This window comes from Austrofundulus limnaeus, unplaced genomic scaffold (assembly GCF_001266775.1).
Source record: "Austrofundulus limnaeus strain Quisiro unplaced genomic scaffold, Austrofundulus_limnaeus-1.0 Scaffold5, whole genome shotgun sequence".
Taxonomy (NCBI): Eukaryota; Metazoa; Chordata; class Actinopteri; order Cyprinodontiformes; family Rivulidae; genus Austrofundulus; species Austrofundulus limnaeus.
In genome coordinates, this window is record NW_013952407.1 from 575030 (window position 1) to 591991 (window position 16962).

Sequence of the window (16962 nt, forward strand, 5' to 3'; positions counted from 1 at the left end):
AACAAAGACTTGGCACCTCTATGAATATTGTGGCCCTTTGATGGCCCCTTACTCAGAAAAATCCTAGATCTGCCACTGTATGCAAGTAATGCATTTGTATGAGTTCAACATGGGTGTACAGGTTTACATCAGGGATCAGCTCTGTGGATCTGTAGTGAGAGTAGGGAGCAGGTGGAAGAGAGCCTGGAGAGGTAGAGGTATGCTCTGAAGAAGGAATCCAGTCCTTGTCCTTGCAGGGCCACTATCCTGRATGTTTAGACCTGATTTGAATGAAAGAGTGATTAAAACGCTCCTACAGAAACGTGGAGGTGAATATATTTACTGAACGAGTGTGTTGGAGCAGGGAAACAAGTAAAAAATGCATAGTGATTTGTGTAAAGTAAATGATGTTATTGTGTTATATTTTAAGGTGTTTATTGTAAAATCAAATGTTTCATTTTGTTTGTTTTTTATGTTTTGTGATTGACAGAAGGAGATTGGAAGGGAAGCTTTACAAGCTTGTTAGACCTAATTTGACATAGTTTGGTCCTGAAAAAGTTAGAAGACAAAAGGTGAAGCTGGATGTGGAGAAGGTGAAGATTTTGGGATTTTTATTACAGGGGCGGTTCTAGGGGCGGGGCCACAGGGAAATTGGCCCCTGCTGAAATCTGATTGGCCCCCTGAAGTGCCCCTGTCTTATCACTCATCTGTCCTGAGAGCAATGATGGTGGTTGCAGTTCCATGCCCAAACACTAGAGGCGCTAATGAGTCWAAATGTAAAGTCCAGCATGAATCAATCTTACAGCAGTCTTCTTCTCTTCTTTAAAAGACTTGAACAATTTTGCAAAAAATATCTTTCATCTGGCAAACATTGGCTTCATTTTCTCACATGCTTTGAGAATATTTCATCCATGTACAGTAAAAATGCATATAAAATTGTTAAGGGAGCTTTTTTAATAACATTACATTACGTTACAATTGTTGGAGCATACAGTATGTGACCGGTTAAATTTATACACCTTACCAAAACCGAGGATTTATGTGCAAGGATGTTGAACAAATACTTGGCCTCTCAATGAGTATTGTGGCCCCTTGATGGCCCTTTACTCAGAAAAATCCTAAATCCYCCACTGTTTTATTGTGAAGGACCAAACTAGACAGGAGTTCATCAAAGAGACGGCACAGGTTTGGAGACAACGTTAGAGAAGTGAGGCTGAGATGGTTTGGACTTCTGCAGAGGAGGCTTAGTGGACAGCCACAGATTTTAATCACCAGTCTGAGTTACAGTTCTTCTCWTTTTTWTTTTATTTTAAACACAGACGTTCTGCGTGGTAAATTAGAACTTAGGAGTGAACTTTTCAGAAAACCTGAGAATCGGTACAATATTTTACATGGTCAGGACACAAGTAGAGACAGAAACTGGGCTTCATGAATCATTCCCAGACAGGAGATGATGAGGAGGAGGGGAGCTGCTGTTGGTCCGTTTCAACGACTTTGCCGGTGAAAATATGCAAAAACCAGTTTCTGCTTCTGTCATTAGAGGCTCGGAGTCACGCAGTGGGAGACGGAGCAGTCTACTTCCTTTACGTCTGTAAGATACATACATATTTATTACAGAAGTTCAGTAATATTGACTCATCTCTAATATGCTCTTATAATAATCTGATTCAGTTTGGTAATAATAATAGGRAACAACTTTATCATCATAAAAACAGTCTACCTCTCCGGTTAATGTGGCCTGCAGGTATTTTTGTTGTAATGAATCATTCCCTTCTTGACAAAAAAAATCATCCTATAAAAAAGGATAAAAGATATAAAAATGTATATTTTAGGAAAGACAAACAACAAAAAGCTCAACCACTCGACGGAAACTGATGGGACATGAGTCAGGCTTTTAATCAGATGTCCATTTATGCAACTAATCATGAATTCCAGAAAATCATGGTGAGCATCTGTTTGCAATTAGATTTTCATGCTCACCTGACTTTATWAATGAAACTACAAGAGCCTTTCAAATGTGTAACTGTTGGACCAACATGAGCTATTTTCTGCCTCTGTACAACATAAATGACTCTCATTAGCACGATGACGATTAGCCTGGAGCTTTACTGCAAGCCTTCCACTGCCTCTGAACCTGAAGCRTTTCTTCTTTCCATCAAAACAAAAACATTAATTAAATACAGCTGTTGATCTACTCAGTGCTTTGCAGCATGTGTTTTATTTGATTGCAAGARGCTGACCAGATTATGTCAAATATTGCTTGTTTAAGTCATGTTAAAATCAGCTAACGAATGTGAGGAAAAGAAAAAGATTTCAGACTGGTTACGAACACTTCTCAGGAATTATTCAGAGTTTTCTGTTCTCACATGAAGACATCAGGAACCTAACAGAGTCGAGGTGAGGACAAATGATCAGTTTGATTCCATTGATTTTTAACATCAGCGATTACTTCCCTGTTTCAGCATTTTCTCTCAWATATGGCACGTCATCGAATGACCATTTGGTCTTCTACAGGGGGGAGATGATAAATTTAAAAATAAGTRGCAGTCAGAAAAACCAGGGAGGGCTGGAGGAGGGAGAGAAGTATAAAAGAGAAGGTGTAGGAGGAGACTGAAGTAGAGTGAAAAACATCAGAGAAGCAGAGAAATGTGAGACTGAAAGTTTAGGAAAAGGTCAAGAAAGACTCCACGAAACCATAGGATCAGGACAAACAGAAGCAGAGGAAAGGGAGGTAAGAAAAGAATGATTTTCACATAGATTTATGTCTTTATCTGCTAAGCTAAGGCTTAGAAAAGTCTGAAAATCGTTACTTTTTTAAAATAAATTGTGCTTTTTGCACTTGAAACCTGCATTATGTTTAATCAGTCCCAAATAACATCATCAATATTCGTTGTGCTTTTGAACTGCAGGGGTCAAACAATGATTGCACGACATGTCATGTACAACTTGTTCTCAGTTTTGCTGAGCGAGAAGAATCTGTGTGTTTGTGTGTGGGTGTTTGGATTGAGCGTTTCCACAGTGGAGATGTTTGAGCGTTCCCCTGACAAATGATGATGGTTAACACAGATGTGTAATCCGAGAGGAGGACTCTATCCATCCAAGTCTTTTCACCCTGAAACCTCAAAGAAAACGAGAACGGAGCACACGCATACATCCAGATTATTCCCCACATAAACATGTTTTTAATGTCTTGTTGTCAGATTTAGTGTCAGCTCAGTGAATGCCGAACYTTTGTGACATGGGACGCGTTTATTCTTCCCTCCAGGTGTATCGTTCGCTGAAGTTTATCTCTTTTGGAGTGTCTGGGAAGAAACATACATCAAGGTGAACATTTWTAAGGTCGGAGGTGGCAGCAGGGTGTGAGAATGTCGCACATGCCTCGTCTTTTTCTGCTCCTCCTGTTGGGAGTCAGTGCAGCCAGCATTCTCACAGCACAAGGTGGGATTCTCACCATGATGTCAACAGTTTTGTTTTTCGTATCGTTGTCGCTTGTAGTGGAAAATTATAAAAATATCTTAAAATGTATTAATTTAATTTTGGTAATGTATGCAATGATGAAATAAAACCATGCAGTGTGAGTTGTTTAATTCACTTTCACTCAACTAAACTGAATCTCAAGAAGTTTATTTTAAAATCAAATAAAAATTGACTGTAAATGGTTTCAGCTTAAAGCGTAATTCTGAGACTTTTGGAAGTAATGACACATTTTTCCTGCCTCATTAGTTCTATTCCGTCATTTCTTAATTATTGTTTCATTTTAGCCCCTTCTTCTTGTTTGAATTGTGAGGTTTTAACACTAAAGTAAAATCCCTTTTATTCAGAATTCTGATGCAGAAATGTGTCACTCAACTCAAATTTGGCTAAAGTTTTAAAAAGTGCTTTATGGCCTATAGGATTTCTTATTACCTTTATAAAAGCAGCAGATTGGTTGGACACTAAATCATAATGATAARATGAGTATATGCAATGATGTCTTGTGTTTTGAGTCACATCAATGGTTTTGTTRATTGTAGCATCATGGAGAGGAGACAACAGAGAGTCTGGTCCTGCTGTCCATCCTTCTAATGGTAAGTTTCATCATCAAAAGCTCACATTTAACCCTAAGCCTAACTTAAAAATATTATTTAGCTARAGAAAATGTCTCATGTCTCATTTGGTTCTGTAAACTTAATGTCTAGATGACTACGAGTGGACCACYTGGTTCAATGTTGACCACCCTGGAGGCCGTGGAGACTACGAGCAGCTGGATGCCATTCGTTTCTATTACCGTACCCGAGTGTGCGAGACCCCTCAGGCAATCGAAGCAAGAACCACAGACTGGGTCTCGGCGCGAGAAACTGGYGAAGTTGTCCACGCAGACCCAACTGTAGGATTCTGGTGCCTCAATGAGGAGCAAATTCCTGGACGCAACTGCTCCAATTACGCCGTTCGTTTTCTTTGTCCTAAAGGTTTGGATTAAAACCTACTTTATGTTAATACCACAATGTGGTCTCTGCTTTCACTATGTTTTTGACCAGACCTTTCTTCTTGACAAGACAGATAAAAAGCTTGCAAACTATTATCATCTATTATCTGCTGAGCAACGTTTTAATTTTGTCTTTTGTTCCAGCAGAGAGAGCTTTGAACGTTCAGGGAAAGTGGGGTCTGTGGTCAGGCTGGAGCCCATGTCCTGCCCTCTGTGGCCAAGTGGGTGTGCAGCTTCGCTATCGAAGCTGCCAGTCCCAATCCGTGACTTGCAGTGGYCCTAAAATAGAAGGGAAACCATGCAATGGACCAGAGTGTGTAAAGACAGGTYAGCAAACTTTGTTTTAGATATGCAAACTTTTAATTCTCTACTGTTARGAGCAAAACTTCATGACACAAACAAGCCAAACTACCATGACATGTATTTGTTTCCCTATTTAGACTGTTCCTTACAGTGTGTGATGGGGAAAGTCAATGCTGACTGTGATGCTTGCATGTGTGAAGAGCATATTCTTCTGGGTTCTGTACGCCGTGCAGGAGGTCTGATTGCTGATGGGGCTACCATCCTTAACTCGGGCAAATTCCTCACTCTAACAGACCACAACGGTCATTTCCGCATCCCTGGTATCTGCCCCGATGGCAACACAACCTTAAAAGTCAGCCTGCGGGGCCATGCCCCCCTTAGCGTTGTTGTGCCCGCCAGCTCTGAGCYGACCTCGGTCCTCAGTGTGCAGCTAAAAAGAGCTGGTAACGTAGATTTTAATCTGATAAAAATGATAATTTAAAAAAATTTACATTGACTAATGTTGGGTTTGGAGGGGAAAAAAACTTTTTTATTTATTTTCCTTTTAGAAAAGCTTCATGTCATAAGTAACCCTGAGAGCAAGGTCAGGAGGGAGGGACAAAGTGCTGCTTTCTGCTGCAAAGTGACTGGAACACCAGAGCCTGACAAGTATCAGTGGTAAGAGCTGAGCTCACAGATGAATCATCATGTAAATAKAGTACCATGTTTTTCACATTTCTTTGTACGGTCAATTGTTTGKRRGTARTTTTGTGTGTGAACCGACAGGTTTCARAACAACAGTCTTCTGGAAATCCATTCCGCGAGCACATTGGTCCTAAAAGATTTACGTTCTGAGCAGGCAGGAGAGTACTACTGCAGAGCAAGTAATCCATCTGGAGGTATCAAGACTAAACCAGCCATTCTCAAAATCATAGGTGAGTTCCTTTCATTTAACGTGAACAATAGCTCAGCAGTGATTTGGGTCCTATGTCATTTTCTTCATTTATTTCAAACACAGGAAGAGACGAGCCCACGTGTAACCCAAAGCCTGAATCGCACCTCATCCATCTTCCACATGACTGCTACCAAAACGGCACCAACTCCTACTACGATGTGGGCAAATGCCCCTCAAGTGCATGTGCTGGACAACTGGACAATAGTATCAGGTGCAAAGACAAAGTGGCTTACTGCTGTGGGGTGGCAAAGATGGAGGAGAGGCAGCTAATGTGCCAGGGCTACCAGCTGCCCACCATGGTGGTGACAGAGTGTGGCTGTCAGAAATGTGTGGACACCAAGGCCATTGTGCATGGCAGGGCGATCGCTGCTGACAATGGTGAGCCAATTAGGTTTGGTCATATCTTCATGAARGGAGTCAGAATCAGCCGCACGGGCTACAAAGGCACCTTCTCCATTCAGGTTCCTCCAGGCACCGAAAGGCTGGTGCTAACTTTCGTAGACAACATGCACAAATTTGTCAACACCACCAAGGTACTTTCATTTAACCCAAAGGGTGGGGCTGTTTKTCACGAGATCAAACTGTTACGAAAAAAAGCTCCTGTGACCATCGACCCTTCAGAAACCAATACATTAGAGCTTGGGGAAGAAGGGGGCCAGGAGGCAATGGTCCAGATCCAGATTCCKCCTAATTCTTTTTATAAGGAAAACGGAGAAGTTTTCACTGGTAACGTCAATGCAAGTGTTACATTTCTAGACCCCAGAGATGTCTCCACAACTGCTGCTGCTCAAAGTGATCTCAGTTTCATAGGAGACACAGGTGACGTCCTGCCACTGAGAACCTATGGCATGTTTTCAGTAGACTTCAGAGGTGAGGAAAACAACGAACCCCTTAATGCAGGGGAGGTGAAGGTGTTCCTGGATTCGGCTCAGGTAAAGATGTCTGAGCACCTCGACACCATGAAGCTYTGGTCTTTGAATCCTGAAACAGGCCTCTGGGAGGAGGAGGGAAGCCTGCATCTGGAGAAAAAAAAGAGAGGCAAAAGAGAAGAGAGAACGTTTCTGATTGGAAACATGGAGATCAGAGAGAGACGTCTGTTCAACCTGGACGTGCCAGAGAACCGCAGGTGTTATGTGAAAGTGAGGGCTTTTCGAAGCGAGCGCTTTATGCCTAGCGAACAGGTAGAGGGAGTTGTAATGAGTCTCATAAACATGGAACCAACACCTGGTTTCTCCTCAAATCCACGTGCCTGGGGTCGATTTGATAGTGTTGTTACTGGTCCAAATGGTGCCTGTCTTCCTGCCTTCTGCGATGAACAAAAACCTGATGCTTATTCTGCATATGTGATGGCCAACCTTGGAGGGGAAGAACTGGAGGCTGTCTCGTCTGRTCCCAAACTCAATCCAGGCCTTATTGGAGTACCACAGCCTTACCTGGYAAAACTCAACTACAGGCGGACTGACCATGAAGACCCCAAAGTGAAGAAGACTGCATTCAGTATCAATGTGGCAAAACCAAGCCCCAATGTAGCCGAGGAAGCAAATGGACCAGTGTACGCATTTGAGAAATTGAAAGAATGTGAGGAGGCTCCATTCAGTGCGGCTCACTTCCGGTTTTCACGAGTTGAAGGAGARCGTTATGATTACAACACGGTGCCGTTCAATGAGGATGACCCAATGAGCTGGACAGAGGACTACCTGAGCTGGTGGCCCAAACCTATGGAATACAGAGCCTGCTACATCAAGATCAAAATTCACAGCCCACATGAAATCAATGTGCGGTCTCGCAACATGGGTGGCACCCATCCAAAAACRGTAGGTCAGCTTTATGGCCTTAGAGACACTCGCAGCATCCGTGACATGGATCATGCAAATGTTTCAGCCGTGTGCCTCGAGTTCAAGTGCAGTGGGATGCTGTTTGATCAGGATCGTGTAGACCGTACCCTGGTGAAAGTGATCCCTCAGGGAAGCTGTAAGAGAAACCACGTAAACGCACTGCTTCAGGATTATCTGGTGAACCACCTGCCCRTAGCTGTCAACAATGACACCAGTGAGTTCACAATGCTGGCACCTCTTGACTCTCTGGGCCACAACTATGGAATCTACACAGAGACAGATCAGGATCCCCGAATGGCGAAGGAGATGGCTCTCGGGCGATGCTTTGATGGCACCTCTGACGGCACATCTCGGGTCATGAAGACCAGCGAGGGCGTAGCGCTGACTTTCAGCTGTGGGGACCGTGAGGTGACACGTCAGAGTGTCTTTCAAGCTCTTCAAAGTTCTCAGAGACAGATGGTCACGAGTGTTGTGAGAGGAGAAAGCAGAAAAACCAGACGCCGGCAGAGGGCCAACACATCCCGCAGCAGCCGTAAACGTAGCACAGGAAGGTAAATGCAAGTCTGAAGCTACACAACGCCACAGTTAAGGGCTCTACATGAAAACCAGTTGGAACAACTACAGTTAGAYCTGAAAATAATTGGACACTGAGCCAGTTTTTGCATTTAGCCTTTATACCAAAACATAAAAGTTTCAGAGGTAATGAAAATAGTTTTGATACACGTGCAGTTTGAATCTGCAGTTTAATATTTGGTTTGAATTGATGGCTTGCATTTTTTAAAATTATACAAAGTTCTTTCTCAGGAAGCACAGCTGTAAATTAAAAAAAAACTAAAACAAATTTCTTTTGGAAAGATTGCTCRACAGACATGGAAACCTGAAGTCTGAAAACAAAACAAATGAGTGTCTTCCCTTGTGATGGTTTGCCAGCACTTTCTGCAGTGCCTTTCCATTCTATAAGCTCTTGTGCCAACAATTACCAGGAAGTGAAACACTACCTGGTAACGATCATGTGAGTGACTCAGCTAAAGTGTTCTCCTTTAAAAACTTGTATTGCAGGTACTTTGGATTATTTTCAGTCTGTACTGTGAAGTCAGCTTTTGCTACATTTGACTGACTGAGCAGAAAGAAAATCTGAGCTTTTGGTGCTTCTGTTCAGTCACAGGAGTCGTGACCCAGAGATGTTGAAAGCCATACAGGCTGATGCTTTTCCAAGCATCCCAGTGTTATCCCATTATTGAATTGCTGATTTAGGTTTCATTCATTCCAGGTGTTATTTAAAAACTTGTCTGACTTTATGTTTTTTTTTTTTTTTTTTCAAATTTTAATCCAAATAAAAGTGGTTTCTTTAGTTTTGCATCTGGTGAACTTTTTTTATTTGCCACTCTTTGTGCTTCCTGTGACCAGACTATTCCTGTTTAGATGTTGTGGTTTTTATTATTATGTAAAGCAGTTTGTTCCCATCGGGCAGCGCTATGAGGAAGTGTTGGTTCATTCACACCTTTTTTTTAAAGTTTTCAATACCACCAAGCTTGTACGCCTACCTAGATGCATCATCATGGCAACCTGTGCTGGAAACTCAATTTATCTGGACACTTAAGTTTTGTGTGACTTAAACGTCAAATTGGTTCCACTAAACTGAGTTGAATAAATGTAAAGCAGTTTACATAYTTTAAAAGAAAATGTGCAAATTGATCAGCTTACTCAGAGTGAAACCGGTTTAAGTAAATTCAACTTAATTTCTTAGTGTGTAAAAAACATTTTTACTTTACAGATTGTGAGCAGTTTTAAGTACTTTTTTCTTATCTATTAAATTCATTATTTTTTGTTAGGCATTTTCACTCTCATATTTCTTTTTAAGTATTTAATTTCAATAGAAAATACTTTTCTAACCTGCAATAGAAATATTCCAAAGTTTATTTAACAGGATCAAATGTAAAAGATTTATCACTAAATGAAGATTTCAAATTGCAAAGCACATTATTGCCCAATAAATTTTCCACATCTTATTAAATGTTTTTAGTTGACTAAAATGCCCAAATGAAAAAAATACCCCTTTCACCTCCTACTCAAGACATTTTTCTGCTTCCAACTTTGTATTTTTGACATAAATCTAGACTGATCCAACATACAGAAACACAGTTGCTCTTTTGACCAGCGATTTATTAAATTAGAAGCTTAAAAAACAGATTATGCATTTTCAAAATTGTATATTTTCATTTATTCGAGTAACATTGGAACTGGTCAACCGCTAGAAAAGAAACAAAAAGGAGAAATTTGCCCCGTTCAACTGAACTGTAGCCCATATGAAGACATGGTGGGGTGAAGCCTACAAGCCTCCGCTCCTCATCACACTTGATACAAGCCCAACGTTTAATTCAAGAGACCAGTTGCAAGATATTTCCACCTGCCTGATCTTTGCTTTTCTTTCCCTGAATTAGTAGAARTCAAATTAGTAAGCTAAATTTCTGCTTCAAAGTTTCAAGGATATACCAGAGATGTATCAAGAATGGCTGTGGGGTTTTTGAAGTCACATTTATTATACTCTATCCCTTTTATCTTACAGTGAATGTCATGTGCTCTCTGTAAAATCTTTTACTACTTACYTGTTGCYCCTGTCTCAGATTACCCACACTGCAACTGCTCCAGAAATAAAAATGAATATTGTACTGAATAATTGCTCAGCATTTGGCAACCGAAATTATACTATATACATTTTTCCTGTAAAAGACCTAACAGCAGGTAAGTACAACCTATAATACATGACATTCTGGTCTGAAAATTTGCATAGAACCTTGTTTCTATGTCGCTATACTTAKAACTGCCATAKTGAATCTCTGGTATGTTGACAGGAGCGTTGRTTGATAGAAAATGAGCCCCGCAAAAGTCATACAGCAGCAGTTACAATGTATTCTCCACTGAAGCAACAGATTCCATGTGAATGTGTGTGTGAGTCGAGGCTAAACGCGACAGAAAAAGGCAATTCTTTGTTAGAACAGAGTGTTGAGACTGGATGCTTCCTGGTTATAGTTCCTCTGGGTCACTGAAGCAAAATGAAAGGGGCAACACATAGTTCAGACTTTCCAGGGTGGCACTGGACAGCGTGAGAAGGTACAGCTGTACGGCTGACTGTTGGGAGAGGAAGAGGGCCGTGCTGATGGAGCCAGTGTCACATGAAGTCCTCATAGTCCTGGGCGTAACCACCGTCAAACTCTGCATAGTCAAGGTCGTCTCTCATCTGTGCTTTCAAACCTCCACCGGGTATGACTCCTTTCTTCTTCTTCTTGCCTTTGTTTTGCTGCTGAAGTAACAAAAACAAAACATGAATAAGATTAAGCAGTAGATTAAGAGTGCCCTCTACTGTAGAAAAAGACAATCACAGAGCTACTCACTTTTTCTTGTTTCTGTTTTTCACTAAGTAGGACAGAAAGGGAACTACTGATTTTTTTCAAGTCATCAACTTCCACTGTAAGAAAGAAAAAAAAAAACAGTCATGTCGGCTTTGACACACATCCAGGGGAACAAATACTGTAATTAAATATGACAAAAAGTTATTATCTTACATGAAATACAAAGCTCCCGAAACAAAGAATCCAAGAAACTCGAATAATGAACAGATTTTTCAAACTGGGTTATCTTTTCTTTCAGCAAATTTTCAAACTCTGTGAATTCTTCTTTGGAAGATGGACACATGGCGTCGATACCTGTGACACCTGTGACACCTGTGACACCTGGAGAAAAAGCACACACGGAGAATTTGAAGACTCTAGACACAGGAAAACTGCAGACATTATTAAACATGTGAGGTCTGAAACTAGTATCAAACCTCTAAAGGCTGATCATCAGACAAGATAAATTCAAATATCTGATCCACTCTTACCAAAAGCATCTTTTGCGAGCTCCAAATCTGCAGCTTCTTGTAATTTCTTGACTCTTAACTTTTCTGCGAGTTGTTCTTCAGGTGAGAGTTCTTCTTGCTGAAATAACAGACAAAATTAATAAATGAAGTGAACAACTCTGTTACACAAAAATGTTAAAACACTCACGTCATCTTCCAATTCCTTTTTCAGCTCCTGTTTCTTCTTCAACTGGTTTTCTTTCTCTTTGATCTTTTCACTTAACTTTTTCTTTTCAGAAACTTTAGTCTCTAAAAATTTTAATTATGGAACAAATTAGTTTTGCAAAGACATAGATAGCACAATAACATGTTTTTTTTCCTACTGTTTTTTTAAAAACATACCTGTTTTCTTCACCTCTACTTTTGCCTCCTTCTCTTCATCATCATCATCCCAATTGTCCTGTGAATAAGAGGAAAAAAAGACGTGTCGGTTGCCATTTTCCTAAAATAGTTGACAAAGCAATTCTCTAAGCTACTCCTCTTCGTATCCTTAATAAAAAACAAAAGTTGAAAAGGATTTTCTTAATGTCTTGTATGGTTTCACTATGAAAATAATAAAACAATTTAAAAGCTGGTACCTGTACAGCACCTTACTCAAAAAAAGAAATTAAAGGTTTAGTACATAATTGCCTTTTTTTCACTATTGTATACAGTATAAAAGTTGATTGAAAGTAAATCATTGTTTCAACATTTATGAGACTTGTGTGATGTATAATTCATCATCTGTTCAGTTCACAGAGGTCCTCCAGCTGTCTGTGCCTGAAGTGATAAGAACTCCATTTAAAATGTAGTGCTAAAGATAAAACTCCAGTATGAGAAGGAAAATAACTAAGTTAACACTTTAAAGAGACACTGCATAGGCAGAATTACCTTTATCCACATTTGCACAACTCAATATGCAGATACTTGAAGGATAAAATTATATAATTTTTTGTAAAAACCAAAAAAAGTGTAAACTTAAAAACCTTAAGGTGGATAAACTTTTCACAACGTGCCAGAAAATGAGCAGTTTTTGTTGTGGTCTCAATAAATTCTGCCGTTTGTGACCAGCGAGCCGTGCCCCTCTTTCAGAGGCCTATTTTTGAAAATCATTGCTTGCCAAACCGTATTCTGAGTCATGGACACCTTTTCGTTGCCCATCTCCGCCCACATAGTACTTGTATTAACCTTGTCAGCTGCCCCAACATTTAGGATGGTATCTGCTGGCGTACACTTATGAAATGAAGACAGGTAGATCTGGATCAGTTTTTCAATAATAAATATTTGTTGTCTGTGTTGTTTTTATAATCCCGGACATGAACTTTGAATGTTTCCTGTCAGGGAGCTCCCATGCAGGTGTCAAAATACAGCTCRGGTGTAAGTGGAGATGCCGGCAATGACTATTTTGAGAAAAAAGTTTGTTGCACAAGACTTTTTAAAAACAATTTAAAAACTCAAGGGACAAGACTGCAAGCCTCTGCAACCCACACAATGAAATATAATACCGCTGGTAATGTTCACCAAATAATCACCTATCAAATCTTAATCAGATACTACCTCTATAAAGCAACAACGTAATAACAAATGTCTATAATAGTAGTGCTGTCCTAAACTATTATTTTTCTCTCAATTAATCTAACGATTATTTTTACGATTACTCGATTAGTCTAACGACTAATTTTTGTTGATTCATTAACCATTATTTTTTGTTGATCGGGTAATATAAAGACTAATTTACAAAAAATAAAAATTAAAAAATAATTTATGGAAATCTTAAGCATAAAACGATGTATAAATCGCGGTGTTGTCAAGATTTTAACAGCAAACTCCTCCGTAAACAAGGAGAAAGTGGAGGAAAAGAAACACCTTAATGTTTTTTGTTTGTTTGTTTTGTGAAAGCAACACTGCCCACTGCATGTAAAAACATTTCTGCCTGAAGTGTGTAAGTTTCAGTTTCTCTGACGAGGACAACGTCAACGCTAACAATCAGAAAGTACCACGTTGCTGCCAACGTTATTATTCTTAATATATTAAGTTAATGTCAAAAAGCAATATAACAACAGGACTTACAATTCTGCACTTTTCCTCCTGCCTTCATCTTCGAGCAGAACACCAGGATGTTTGCGCTTCAGGTGTTCGTTCATTGCGGTTGTGCTACTATGCTAGGCTAACTCCATTTTACAGAGTGAACAACCAACCAAGCCCTTTTCTTTCGGCTTAAAATACTTCCACACTTTCGACGTCTTTGGACGTTTCCTTAGCTGAACTCTGTCATCGGGGTCTTCTTCACGTGTACTGCTCGGACCGCGTGTCGCCATTTTCTTTGCCTCCTCTTTCGACGTATTCACGTAAAACGACATGTCGACGGTATGTTGTGCGTGTCGACGCATTTATGCAGCCGACTAGTCGGGACAGCACTATATAATAGTTCTTTGAATAGCTAAACATATGCCATTTGCCATAAAAGTTTACAAATTATATGATTAGTAAAAACTATATTGGAGACAGCTGAAATGTGAGTTACTCCTAATAAAAACAATCTCTAACATCTGTCTTTCTGATTAGAAATCTTCTTTTTCAATTAAAAAAAAGAAGATAGCTGGTACTAGGGCTGCCACAAACGATTATTTTAATAATCGATTAGTCGTCGATTAATCGATTAATCGTGGCAGCCCTAGCTGGTACACATGACCATTTAAACCTAACATTTTTTATATCTTAAATGTAGTTTCCCTTAATACAAAGTTAGTTGTAGAGAGCTTGAAATACGTGTTTTAAAAGGCATTTTGTTTTGAACCTAATTTAAACTCTGACAAGTTTGAATGTCATTACAATACAGTGGTTTGATTTACATGTCAAAGTGTTATACAGACACGGATCTAGATGATTCCTCCTACTTCAATAGCAGGGCCTGTTTGAATGACCTGAAACAGGGAGTTTCTATAGTTTGGACACCGTATGTGACAGACAGCAGCTGAAGAGCAGCACTTTGTCAGCACTTTCCACGGGTCAGCTATGTCAACATTTATGTGACCAACTGTGTTGTTGTGTCAACTTAACAGCTGGCCATGGTCCTGCCCAATAAAAGTCGTAATGGAGGGAGGAAAAAAAAGGCTTAGGCCCAGATCTTGTCTGAGTTGAGTCATCAACCCAGAGGAGTTCATCTGACGGAGGCTAAAATTGGACATCAGGCTAGCGCCGCCGCATGCTGAACGTGACTCATGCAGATGCGCTTTCACTTTGTCAATAAATATAAAAAGAGCGGTTTAAAAACGAAACAGCGGTCTAGATTCACTACACGTCTCAAAACCGTGTTATATCAAAGCCAGTCAAACACTAAAGCTCACTCTCTAAAAGCTGACTTGATGAAAATCGGCGAGCCTGGCGGTGGCTAATTAGCTCGTTGCTAGCTTAAAGATAAGCGATCAAAAWGTACTCCGTGTATCTCTAAATGGGAACTCTGAAGCGGAGGGAAAACAATAACACGACTTGTTTTACATCCATAATAGCGTGTCAACCTTTAGTGTGGTAATTACAAGCTAAAACACGAACAGCGGCCTCTCCCTGGCTTCAGTAACAGGCTGTCTGGTTGAGCCACATGAGTTAGCCGACAGCTAGCATAAAGCTAACCCGGGGTTGACAGGGCGAAAGAGCAGCGGTGAAGCCTCAAAAGGCGAACCGATAACATGTCTCCCCAGTTCAGAGTTATCCATCTAGCGGCTCACAAACAACCTAACATGTGTGATGGGATTCATCTCTATCGATAAAGTCACGTCGAGTTACCTTAACGTCTTCATCTTCGTCTTCGCCTTCCCATTTGTCCAGCGTCGCTGCCGCCTTTTTAATCGGCTCCTCCGGCTCGAAGTTGTCAGCGTCTGCAAAACCAACAGCATTATATTCGTTAGGCCAATCCACATCTAAAGACGGAGTGGAACAACAACGACGCGTTAGGCTCTTTAAAACAAAAGCCCTTCGCAAAGCAGGTGATGTAAAGGCAGCTATCCTGCCCAACTAAGTTTCTCACCCCAGTCCGCCATGTCGGCTGTGTTGGTTCTGTTTGACAGGCTCGCGCAGGGAATTCGCCGCCGCAGCCCGTTGGCCACGTTTGGAAACTGATCCCACCTTCTGGCCGTAACATCCGGTGTTGTGCCGAAAAATGTGCTCTCTGTCAAAAACAGCTCGTTCTAGACTTCTCGCGAAAGCTCTTGAACTGAAAATAGTAAATTTCAGGCTGAATAACTCGTCTTTTTTACTTTTTGGAAAATCAGCAAAAATATAAAGGTTATCATTGTTAACATGTTCAATTTCTATGTTGCTATCAACATAAATACAGAATATGAAATACAGGAGCTACTTCCGGTGTGTTAGCGGAAGTAACTATAAGGCTAAAATTTCCACTTCCACTTAGCTTCAACTAAATTATTCAAACAATAAAAACGAGCTAATTAGATAAAATTTTAGCATGATTCACGGGAACAAATTTCTAATACGAATTCTCAATTCGTCTGCGATAATTTGGTAAATTAAAAAAAAAAACAGTATCGGGCTTGCGTGCTCCCGCAGCAGTTGATCAGTTTTAGAAAAGCTAACACTTTTTTTTGACATAACACCATCATTATCATGCCCCACCACTTCCCTGAACTATCAGTGGAACTAAGAACACATAAACAGGAATATAACGTTTAAAGTAAATATTTGACACAGTCAAAACTAAACGTTCTGATTTAAATAAAATAATAAACAACAAAAACAATACCTACACCATACCGGCCCATTACAAGTATGAAAGAGTAATTTGATGATCATATTTTATTACATCAAATATTTTCTCTGTCTTTATATTTAATTTTATACTTTAAGTCTGATGTATTTTTATGTGCTGAATGAGTAATATCACCGTATATTAACTCATTCCAAAATAATGTTTATTTTTTTTTCAATATTACACAGATTTTTAGATTATTCAAAGAAGAAAAATGACAGAATATCCCAGATTAAAATAAGAACCAGTTTTTATTATGGAGGAATTGCTTTTCAAATAAATAAACAATTACACTGAGTTAATGTAAAACATTAATGTCATGATTTTGACTTATAGCAATCACCTTAAAGTGTGCACAACAATACAAAACCCACAGCAATAATGGAATAATTTTAATTAGTGCAGATCAGACTCATTTGTACATGGAAATTTGGATCATATTACAAAGTTTRGATGTACTAAAATACATTGTTTTGTCAAATAATATATAATATTTCACGAGCATAAACAGCAATGCAACGAGTTGTTTAAAATTTTTGTGTACCTCTTTTAGGGGTGCTGGTTATTTAACATCTCTGAGAATTATAAATTAAAACAATTTAAAATGAAACAAATAAATATGCAAACGCAATCAAGTGTATATACTGTACATTTACTGTAAAGTTGTTTTAGAGGGTTTTTGACAGCTTATTCTTCATATGAAATCATTTTTGTTCAAAACATTTATTTCAGTGCAGGAGTGTTGATCAAATCAGAGAGAGAGAGAGAGAGAGAGAGAGAGAGAGAGAGAGAGAGAGAGAGAGAGAG

General features: G+C 39.6%; 2 protein-coding genes across 5 annotated transcripts in view; one reads left to right on the top strand and one right to left on the bottom strand.

Annotated features, from left to right (window-relative positions):
- Window positions 1–8873, top strand: part of cilp (cartilage intermediate layer protein, nucleotide pyrophosphohydrolase) — a 50384-nt gene extending 41511 nt beyond the window's left edge. For 2 of the 4 annotated variants that reach the window (XM_014026203.1, XM_014026211.1), the window contains 8 exons: window positions 3245–3417; window positions 3993–4046; window positions 4158–4427; window positions 4589–4771; window positions 4885–5190; window positions 5296–5404; window positions 5513–5661; window positions 5745–8873. In XM_014026203.1, the coding sequence (XP_013881657.1) occupies window positions 3345–3417; window positions 3993–4046; window positions 4158–4427; window positions 4589–4771; window positions 4885–5190; window positions 5296–5404; window positions 5513–5661; window positions 5745–8071 (3471 nt within the window). In that variant the 5' untranslated portion in view covers window positions 3245–3344 and the 3' untranslated portion in view covers window positions 8072–8873. Of the gene's footprint in view, window positions 1–2533; window positions 2711–3244; window positions 3418–3992; window positions 4047–4157; window positions 4428–4588; window positions 4772–4884; window positions 5191–5295; window positions 5405–5512; window positions 5662–5744 lie in introns of those variants that run through there. The other 2 variants (XM_014026218.1, XM_014026194.1) reach the window with 2 other exon arrangements.
- Window positions 8874–9661: 788 nt separating this feature from the next.
- eif3jb (eukaryotic translation initiation factor 3, subunit Jb) lies at window positions 9662–15518 on the bottom strand (the record flags this gene model as incomplete). The annotated part of the gene is given in 8 exon segments (XM_014026229.1): window positions 9662–10817; window positions 10909–10982; window positions 11080–11247; window positions 11397–11493; window positions 11563–11663; window positions 11757–11814; window positions 15177–15268; window positions 15418–15518. Coding segments are annotated over 8 exon segments (735 nt in total). The 3' UTR covers window positions 9662–10685.
- Between the last annotated feature and the right edge of the window lie 1444 nt (window positions 15519–16962).